Raw genomic sequence first — 10,749 nt, forward strand, 5'->3', positions numbered from 1 at the left:
AATGGAAGTGAATCAATCAAAACTAACTTTATCTGGACAATAACTTTATTCTAGATCTGCTGTAAAGCCTAAACACTCTCTGTTACTGTAATCTCCTGTTATCACTGTAAAGCTGCTGTGAAACTCTATACTGTTAAAGCGCTGTATCGCGATTATTCGATCTAGCCACGGTTGTTTCAGGCATTTTTCGGACAATAATCCATCTCTGCGAGTGCATCTAATGGCACTGAATGGCTGTCGCTCGTGGAAAACCACATGCAGCGATGGTCACATGATCCATACGACTGAAGACAAACCATCGGTGCATGTGAGAAATCACTCATGTTTAACCATATAGCTTCACTGGAGCTGCATGATTCCGGATGAGTGGAAAATCAAGTTTTTTTGGGGTTAAAAAAAAGAAGATCAGCTTCGTGAATAGACAACTAAAAGTAACGTCATTTACTAGAGGTTCTGACAAAATGTTAATAACTGCAGTCAATTTAAAAAAATAATTATTATTAATTCATGGATGATTCATTGACTCACTCATAAAGACTTCACTGGTTTCATTAACAGTGTCATTAATCCTCTCCCATGGCCTCATGTGATTGTAAAGTGTCCATCGTATGCGCACTTCAGAATCTCACCGGTACTAGTAGGTCATCCGGGGACTTTTTGCCTATTTTTTTTAATACTATGTATTTAGACATACTATGTTGGCGAATGATTCAATGACTCACTCATAAAGACTACTTGTGTCGTTGTAGGATGCATCATTGTTTTTGAACAAATCTCTTAAACGAATGATTCAATGACAAATACATGTTTTTAACAGTCACTTGTCGCCACCTACTGGTGTAACGATGTAATTAATAGTCTTTATTTAAAGCAGAGTTACTTTCAGAAGGCAATTTGTTCTATAACTATAGAGTTGTTACTCGTCAAAGGTTTAACGCTGACACATTATGCCCCTTTTCACCAGATGTAATATAAATGGCGTCCCCAGAATGTGTGTGTGAAATTTCAGCTCAAATTCCGCCACATAATTTATTACAGCTTGTCAAATTTGCCCCTCTTTGTGTGTGAGCAAAAACACGCCGTTTTTGTGTGTGTCCCTTTAAATGCAAATGAGCTTTAGCTCAGCCTCAATTCAGAAGAGGGCGGAGTCTTAACTCGAGCTTCAGAAACTCCAGCAAAAACAGAACAGGCCAATCTCCCTCATCCAGAATCCCAGTATAACCAGTAGCGAGTGCAGCCTTACGGAGAGACTCAGGAAGAGCTTCTGAATGTTAGCGGAGACATTTCTGTAGTTGTTGTGGAGTTACACTGATCATCTCATCATCATGTTGAACTCCTCCACAAGTGTCCACAGTTCCTGAGGTCTTTATAAGACAGCGGTGACATGTTCTGGTCAATAGTGTTCAGTGCTCGTCTGAGCTCAACCACAGAACAGCTTCAGGCTCTGCTGGATCTTCATCAGTGCGTTAGAACTGGTCTCTGTTGTCGCTTGTGTGTGTAAACGTGCAGATTAAGGGCCGGGAATATTATAATAAGATCCTCTTCATACGTCAGAAGGAGAGTGAAATCTGATCGGCTTATTTTAGTTACTGGGTTTCACTTTTCATGTTTTCTGGGTTGGTAGAAGCACTGATTACAGCACTTACACACGATACGTCCCCTTTAATAGACAGAGCAGAATCCCTGTCATTCAAGAGTAAGATTGCGTGTGTGTGTGTGTGTGTGTGTGTGTGTGTGTGTGTGTGTGTGTGTGTGTGTGTGTGTGTGTGTGTGTGTGTGTGTGTGAGAATCAAGATCAGTGCCATTATATGGACTCGCAGTGATGGATTATTGTCCTAAAAACCTTCCTGTGTGTTTCTCTGAAGAAAGAAAGTCATATACATCTGGGACAGCACGAGAGTGAGGGAATGATGAGAGAATGTTGATTCCCGAGTGGAGAATCTCTTTAAAGGGTTAGTTCACCCAAAAATGAAAGTTCTGTCAGTAATTACTCGCCCTCATGTCGTTCCACACCCGTTCGTCTTCGGAACACAAATTAAGATATTTTTGATGAGATCCGATGGCTCGGGGGGGCTCCATTGACAGCTATTTAACTAACACTTTGAAGGCCCAGAAAGGTAGGAAAGACATTGTTAAAATAGTCCATGTAACTACAGTGGTTCAACCTAAATTTTATGAAGCAACGAGAATACTTTTTATGCGCCAAAAATAAACAAAAGTCTGAGCCACCGGATCTCATCAACAATATCTAGTGTCCCGAAGATGAACGAAGGTCTTACAGGTTTGGAACGACATGAGGGAGAGTAATTACTGGCAGAAGAAAGGCTTACGGCAGCGTACCAAGGAGAAGAGTCTGCTCAGCGACACCACGGCTCGGGCTTTCCTCTCCATGTCCCTGTGAGACAGCTGAGCAAAACAAGACATGTGATCAGAGCCGAAGACTCAGTGAAGGACGAGCGTGAGCTTCGTCAGGACGGATACGTACGCCTCGCTCCATCGCCTCCAGGATACTCTCCAAGATCTCGATCTTCTCCAGCCTCTTCAGACTCAGATCGTTCGACACACTGAAGGATAAAACAGCGCAATGAAGCTTCTCAAATCCTCACGGTCAACCAAACACTGTTGTTGTGCAAATGAACGGCCAGAACACTTTAAAAGTTTTCTGTGAGAGCGGTGTGTGTTAGCGGCCCCTAAGTTAGCAACTAATGATCTTCGCAACGGAAGTGAATCAATCAAAACTAACTTTATCTGGACAATAACTTTATACTAGAGCTGCTGTAAAGCCAAACACTCTCTGTTACTGTAATCTCCTGTTATCACTGTAAAGCTGCTGTGAAACTCTATATTGTTAAGGCGCTGTATAAATGAAGGTGATTATTATTGATTTGTCTGAATCAGATCTCTCTGAAGCGACTCACTTGGAGTCCAGAAAGCCCATCTCGACGGCCCAGAAGGTGGTGGGGTGGTTCTCCTGCTGTCGGAGGAGGATATGCCACCAGAACACGGACACGTGCATCAGGTGACCCACGAACTTCTTCTGCTCCGGCTTTATCTTCACCCACCGCTCATATATGACGTCTAGAACACAGCAACACTGAAACATCTGCCAAACTGCTCATTAATCACACACACACCGTCACACACACACACACACACACACACACACTCACCGGGCGGCTCCATGTGAATGAACGGGAACTGGTTCTGATAGATCTGAGGGAAAACAGAGTGAATCATGGGTGTGTTCAGTACAGTGAGTCACTGAATCTCTTGATCTGAATCATGACTCTATTGTCTTTAAAGCAGAATTTGAACTTCTCATAGTTTGCATCACTGATTCAGTTTAATAAATAAAGCTCGACTTGACGTCTGAATTCAACTCACAATCTTGGTTTTGTGTCGCACAACATCTACTCCCTCCTCCTCCAGATCCGATTCGTCTATGTCTGACATTCTGATTCAAAAACAAAAACATGAAAATCATCTTCATTACAGATTATTCATACCGTGTATTGCATTTAATCTTATTATTCGCACTGGTTACTATCCCTTATCGTGTGTATTTAATGTTTCCTAAGCCCCCGTCTTTCTCGAGAGGATAAAATAATTTGTGGTAAATTACAGATGACAAAGATCGTGCATGTTGAATTCGGGATGTTTCCCATACTGCACCTCACCTGATCCACACCTGCGCACTAACGACAGGTCAAACACACCTCAGCGAGTCAAGAAACACCTCAAAAAATCAAAAACACCTCAAAGAGTCAAAAACACCTCAATGACACACAGATATTTGCTGTATATGCCGTGATGTGTGGTCTCTAACACGCTGATTGCGAGTGATGAACATCTGAGGGAGTTTTACCTCAGCTCGCGAAACGCGCCAAAACTCGACGTGTCCTCGGCATAACCTGACAGAATTCAATAACGCATAAAACCCACGTGTTTTCTGCACGGGCATCAATATGTTTAATGATTTATGTGATTCTGAAGCAGAGGAACTTTATCAGGAAGTTGAACGCGACGTGTCTTCGCCGCGACACCTTATATGCGTTTATCTGAATCAACAGCGAAAACGTCAGTTTTCTGAGGTCAGTGCATCATAAGAAATATGATAATGTTTATTACTAACCTCTGTAAATAAGAGAAGGAACTGAAGAGCTGCTGATGTTTCCTGATGTCTGAGTCTCTGCTATGATGATCTCACGCGTGAACAGAAGAAGCGAACATGAGCGAATACCGGACAGCGCCTCTAGTGTTCGCCTGAGGAATAACGCGCGGGGGGGGGGGGGGTGTGTGTGTGTGAGAGTGAGAGCAGAGATGGGCAAAAATATAATGAAAATACTGTGTGAAAAAATTTATCTAAATACAAATACAGTATTTTGTATTTTGAAAATACACAAAATACATGTGAAATTGGCCATCCAGTCCAGGTATATGTCACAGTGAATGAGGAAAATACATCGGCCTACTGACTTTACATTCCTAACCTCATCTCTGCCCTCTCTGTCTGTCTTTCTTTCTGGCAATTACAAATAAACTTATGCAAAATAGCAGCCATTTATTTACTTATTTCTGGTTATAATGTAGTCTATTACTTGTGGTGAACACTATTAAAAACTTCATACTGTATGTAAAACTGTGGGAACCTTTTCTGCTATCTAGCAAAGAATATGGATGGGCGATATGACCAAAATCTCACTTTTACTTCACAGTAACAATATCATGGTTTCACAATTCTCAATATCAGTTTTGATTCCACAGCATACACTGAATATCAAACTGTTTTGTTTCTTTTAGATGATAAAAATCAACAACCGGTCAAGACTGATTGGCTAACACTATTTTCCCACTTGTCTGAGATCTTTTATACTTACATGTTGTATACCCACACTGACCCTCAGCACCCCGCACTGACCCTCAGCAGCCCACACTGACCCTCAGCAGCCCACACTGACCCTCAGCAGCTCACACTGACCCTCAGCAGCCCACACTGACCCTCAGCACCCCGCACTGACCCTCAGCAGCCCACACTGACCCTCAGCAGCCCACACTGACCCTCAGCACCCCGCACTGACCCTCAGCAGCCCACACTGACCCTCAGCAGCTCACACTGACCCTCAGCAGCCCACACTGACCCTCAGCAGCCCACACTGACCCTCAGCACCCCACACTGACCCTCAGCACCCCACACTGACCCTCAGCAGCCCACACTGACCCTCAGCAGCCCACACTGACCCTCAGCACCCCACACTGACCCTCAGCAGCCCACACTGACCCGCAGCACCCCACACTGACCCTCAGCACCCCACACTGACCCTCAGCAGCCCACACTGACCCTCAGCAGCCCACACTGACCCTCAGCACCCCACACTGACCCTCAGCAGCCCACACTGACCCTCAGCAGCCCACACTGACCCTCAGCACCCCACACTGACCCTCAGCAGCCCACACTGACCCGCAGCCCACACTGATCCTCAGCAGCTCACACTGACCCTCAGCAGCCCACACTGACCCGCAGCCCACACTGATCCTCAGCAGCTCACACTGACCCTCAGCAGCCCGCACTGACCCTCAGGACCCCGCACTGACCCTCAGCAGCCCGCACTGACCCTCAGGACCCCGCACTGACCCTCAGCAGCCCGCACTGACCCTCAGGACCCCGCACTGACCCTCAGCAGCCCGCACTGACCCTCAGGACCCCGCACTGACCCTCAGCAGCCCGCACTGACCCTCAGGACCCCGCACTGACCCTCAGCAGCCCACACTGACCCTCAGGACCCCGCACTGATCCTCAGCACCCCACACTGATCCTCAGCAGCCCACACTGACCCTCAGCACCCCACACTGACCCTCAGCAGCCCACACTGACCCTCAGCAGCCCACACTGACCCTCAGCACCCCGCACTGACCCTCAGCAGCTCACACTGACCCTCAGCAGCCCACACTGACCCTCAGCAGCTCACACTGACCCTCAGCAGCCCGCACTGACACTCAGCAGCCCACACTGACCCTCAGCAGCCCGCACTGACCCTAAGCACCCCACACTGACCCTCAGCAGCCCACACTGACCCTAAGCACCCCACACTGACCCTCAGCAGCCCACACTGACCCTAAGCACCCCACACTGACCCTCAGCACCCCACACTGACCCTCAGCAGCCCGCACTGACCCTCAGCAGCCCGCACTGACCCTAAGCACCCCACACTGACCCTCAGCAGCCCGCACTGACCCTAAGCACCCCACACTGACCCTCAGCAGCCCACACTGACCCTCAGCAGCCCACACTGATCCTCAGTACCCACACTGACCCTCAGCAGCCCACACTGACCCTCAGCAGCCCGCACTGACCCTCAGCAGCCCGCACTGACCCTCAGCAGCTCGCACTGACCCTCAGCAGCCCACACTGACCCTCAGCAGCTCACACTGACCCTCAGCAACCCACACTGACCCTCAGCAGCCCACACTGATCCTCAGCAGCCCACACTGACCCTCAGCCAGCCCACACTGACCCTCAGCAGCCCGCACTGACCCTCAGCAGCCCACACTGACCCTTAGCACCCACACTGACCCTCAGTACCCACACTGACCCTCAGCAGCCCACACTGACCCTCAGCAGCTCACACTGACCCTCAGCAGCCCACACTGACCCTCAGCAGCCCACACTGACCCTCAGCAGCCCGCACTGACCCTCAGCAGCCCGCACTGACCCTCAGCAGCCCACACTGACCCTCAGCAGCCCACACTGACCCTCAGCAGCCCACACTGACCCTCAGCAGCCCACACTGACCCTCAGCAGCCCGCACTGACCCTCAGTACCCACACTGACCCTCAGCAGCCCACACTGACCCTCAGCAGCCCACACTGACCCTCAGCAGCCCGCACTGACCCTCAGCAGCCCGCACTGACCCTCAGCAGCCCACACTGACCCTCAGCAGCTCACACTGACCCTCAGCAGCCCACACTGACCCTCAGCAGCCCGCACTGACCCTCAGCAGCCCACACTGACCCTCAGCACCCACACTGACCCTCAGTACCCACACTGACCCTCAGCAGCCCACACTGACCCTCAGCAGCCCGCACTGACCCTCAGCAGCCCGCACTGACCCTCAGCAGCTCACACTGACCCTCAGCAGCTCACACTGACCCTCAGCAGCTCACACTGACCCTCAGCAGCCCACACTGACCCTCAGCAGCCCGCACTGACCCTCAGCAGCCCACACTGACCCTCAGCAGCCCACACTGACCCTCAGCAGCCCGCACTGACCCTCAGCAGCCCACACTGACCGTCAGCAGCCCACACTGACCCTCAGCACCCACACTGACCCTCAGTACCCACACTGACCCTCAGCAGCTCACACTGACCCTCAGCAGCCCGCACTGACCCTCAGCAGCCCGCACTGACCCTCAGCACCCACACTGACCCTCAGTACCCACACTGACCCTCAGCAGCCCACACTGACCCTCAGCAGCCCACACTGACCCTCAGCAGCCCGCACTGACCCTCAGCAGCCCACACTGACCCTCAGCACCCACACTGACCCTCAGCACCCACACTGACCCTCAGTACCCACACTGACCCTCAGCAGCCCGCACTGACCCTCAGCAGCCCACACTGACCCTCAGCACCCACACTGACCCTCAGTACCCACACTGACCCTCAGCAGCCCACACTGACCCTCAGCAGCCCACACTGACCCTCAGCAGCTCACACTGACCCTCAGCAGCCCACACTGACCCTCAGCACCCCACACTGACCCTCAGCACCCCACACTGACCCTCAGCAGCCCACACTGACCCTCAGCAGCCCACACTGACCCTCAGCACCCCACACTGACCCTCAGCAGCCCACACTGACCCTCAGCAGCCCGCACTGACCCTCAGCAGCCCACACTGACCCTCAGCAGCCCGCACTGACCCTCAGCAGCCCACACTGACCCTCAGCACCCCACACTGACCCTCAGCAGCCCACACTGACCCTCAGCAGCCCGCACTGACCCTCAGCAGCCCACACTGACCCTCAGCAGCCCACACTGACCCTCAGCACCCCACACTGACCCTCAGCAGCCCACACTGACCCTCAGCAGCTCACACTGACCCTCAGCACCCCACACTGACCCTCAGCAGCCCACACTGACCCTCAGCAGCCCACACTGACCCTCAGCAGCCCACACTGACCCTCAGCACCCCACACTGACCCTCAGCAGCCCACACTGACCCTCAGCAGCCCGCACTGACCCTCAGCAGCCCACACTGACCCTCAGCAGCCCACACTGACCCTCAGCACCCCACACTGACCCTCAGCAGCCCACACTGACCCTCAGCAGCTCACACTGACCCTCAGCACCCCACACTGACCCTCAGCAGCCCACACTGACCCTCAGCAGCCCACACTGACCCTCAGCAGCCCGCACTGACCCTCAGCAGCCCACACTGACCCTCAGCAGCCCACACTGACCCTCAGCACCCCACACTGACCCTCAGCAGCCCACACTGACCCTCAGCACCCCACACTGACCCTCAGCAGCCCGCACTGACCCTCAGCAGCTCACACTGACCCTCAGCACCCCACACTGACCCTCAGCAGCCCGCACTGACCCTCAGCAGCTCACACTGACCCTCAGCACCCCACACTGACCCTCAGCAGCCCACACTGACCCTCAGCACCCCACACTGACCCTCAGCAGCCCACACTGACCCTCAGCAGCCCACACTGACCCTCAGCAGCCCACACTGACCCTCAGCAGCCCGCACTGACCCTCAGCAGCCCACACTGACCCTCAGCAGCCCACACTGACCCTCAGCACCCCACACTGACCCTCAGCAGCCCACACTGACCCTCAGCACCCCACACTGACCCTCAGCAGCCCGCACTGACCCTCAGCAGCTCACACTGACCCTCAGCACCCCACACTGACCCTCAGCAGCCCGCACTGACCCTCAGCAGCTCACACTGACCCTCAGCACCCCACACTGACCCTCAGCAGCCCACACTGACCCTCAGCACCCCACACTGACCCTCAGCAGCCCACACTGACCCTCAGCACCCCACACTGACCCGCAGCCCGCACTGACCCTCAGCAGCCCACACTGACCCTCAGCAGCCCACACTGACCCTCAGCACCCCACACTGACCCTCAGCAGCCCACACTGACCCTCAGCAGCCCACACTGACCCGCAGCCCGCACTGACCCTCAGCAGCTCACACTGACCCTCAGCAGCCCACACTGACCCTCAGCAGCCCACACTGACCCTCAGCAGCTCACACTGACCCTCAGCAGCCCACACTGACCCTCAGCAGCCCACACTGACCCTCAGCAGCCCACACTGACCCTCAGCAGCCCACACTGACCCTCAGCAGCCCACACTGACCCTCAGCAGCTCACACTGACCCTCAGCAGCCCACACTGACCCTCAGCAGCCCACACTGACCCTCAGCAGCCCACACTGACCCTCAGCACCCCACACTGACCCTCAGCAGCCCACACTGACCCTCAGCAGCTCACACTGACCCTCAGCAGCCCACACTGACCCTCAGCAGCCCACACTGACCCTCAGCAGCCCACACTGACCCTCAGCACCCCACACTGACCCTCAGCAGCCCACACTGACCCTCAGCAGCCCACACTGACCCTCAGCAGCCCACACTGACCCGCAGCCCGCACTGACCCTCAGCAGCTCACACTGACCCTCAGCAGCCCACACTGACCCTCAGCAGCCCACACTGACCCTCAGCAGCTCACACTGACCCTCAGCAGCCCACACTGACCCTCAGCAGCCCACACTGACCCTCAGCAGCCCACACTGACCCTCAGCAGCCCACACTGATCCTCAGCAGCCCACACTGACCCTCAGCAGCCCACACTGACCCTCAGCAGCCCACACTGACCCTCAGCAGCCCACACTGACCCTCAGCACCCCACACTGACCCTCAGCAGCCCACACTGACCCTCAGCAGCCCACACTGACCCTCAGCAGCCCGCACTGACCCTCAGCACCCCAGCCTTCACGACCATGTCCATCTCCACAGAAGGGCAAAACCCTGAAGGACATCGCACTCAACCGCAGCTCCAGCGCACCGCAGCTCCAGCGCACCGCAGCGACCTCATGGACACCCCATAGAGCCACTGTAGGGACACCCCTCAAACACCAACACTGCACGTCTGACGGAGGAACCCCACGACAGGCTCTGTGTTCCCCCTGGAAGACATCGCATATGCCGTCCTCCTCATCCACATGAGCCTCAGCAGGAACAGCAGCAGGAGAAGCCCACAAGAAAAAAAGAAAGAGAGATACAAAAGAAAATGTCTGTATGCGTGTGTATGTGTGAGTGTTTTATTTCTATTTATTTTAAAACAGATAAACCTATTATTTATTATGGAAACTTGTTTCCGCCACAGAATAAAATATTTTAAAAGATAATTGCGACTTTTTATCTCACAACTGCGAGTTTATATCTGCGAGTTATAAAGTCAAAATTGTGAGATATAAACTATTCTGAGGTATGTGTTATTGAAGTATGTATATAATTATGTGTTAAAGTCAGAATTGCGAGAAAAAAAGACAGAATTCAGACTTTATAAGACGCAATTGCGACTTTATTTCACGCAATTCTGACTTTATATCTCGCAATTCTGAGAAATAAAGTCAGAATTGTGAAATGTAAACTCGCAATTGTGAGATAAAAGTCGCAATTATCTTTTAAAATGTTTTATTCTGTGGCGGAAACAAGCTTCCATAATTTATCCT

General features: G+C 52.7%; 1 protein-coding gene across 6 annotated transcripts in view; it reads right to left on the reverse strand.

Moving 5' to 3' along the window:
• The window catches only part of ttc3 (tetratricopeptide repeat domain 3), a 50,727-nt gene extending 46,473 nt beyond the window's left edge, over positions 1-4,254 (reverse strand). For 2 of the 6 annotated variants that reach the window (XM_079860660.1, XM_079860656.1), the window contains exons 1-7: positions 4,133-4,254; positions 3,678-3,736; positions 3,385-3,454; positions 3,171-3,213; positions 2,919-3,078; positions 2,486-2,564; positions 2,341-2,406 (exon numbers count right to left, since the gene is read on the reverse strand). In XM_079860660.1, coding sequence (XP_079716786.1) covers positions 2,341-2,406; positions 2,486-2,564; positions 2,919-3,078; positions 3,171-3,213; positions 3,385-3,453 — 417 coding nt within the window. In that variant the 5' untranslated portion in view covers position 3,454; positions 3,678-3,736; positions 4,133-4,254. Of the gene's footprint in view, positions 1-2,340; positions 2,407-2,485; positions 2,565-2,918; positions 3,079-3,170; positions 3,214-3,384; positions 3,455-3,677; positions 3,756-4,132 lie in introns of all 6 variants that reach the window. The other 4 variants (XM_079860659.1, XM_079860655.1, XM_079860658.1 and 1 more) reach the window with 3 other exon arrangements.
• Between the last annotated feature and the right edge of the window lie 6,495 nt (positions 4,255-10,749).

This window comes from Squalius cephalus (genome assembly GCF_949319135.1).
Source record: "Squalius cephalus genome assembly, chromosome: 24".
In the NCBI taxonomy this organism is placed as follows: Eukaryota; Metazoa; Chordata; class Actinopteri; order Cypriniformes; family Leuciscidae; genus Squalius; species Squalius cephalus.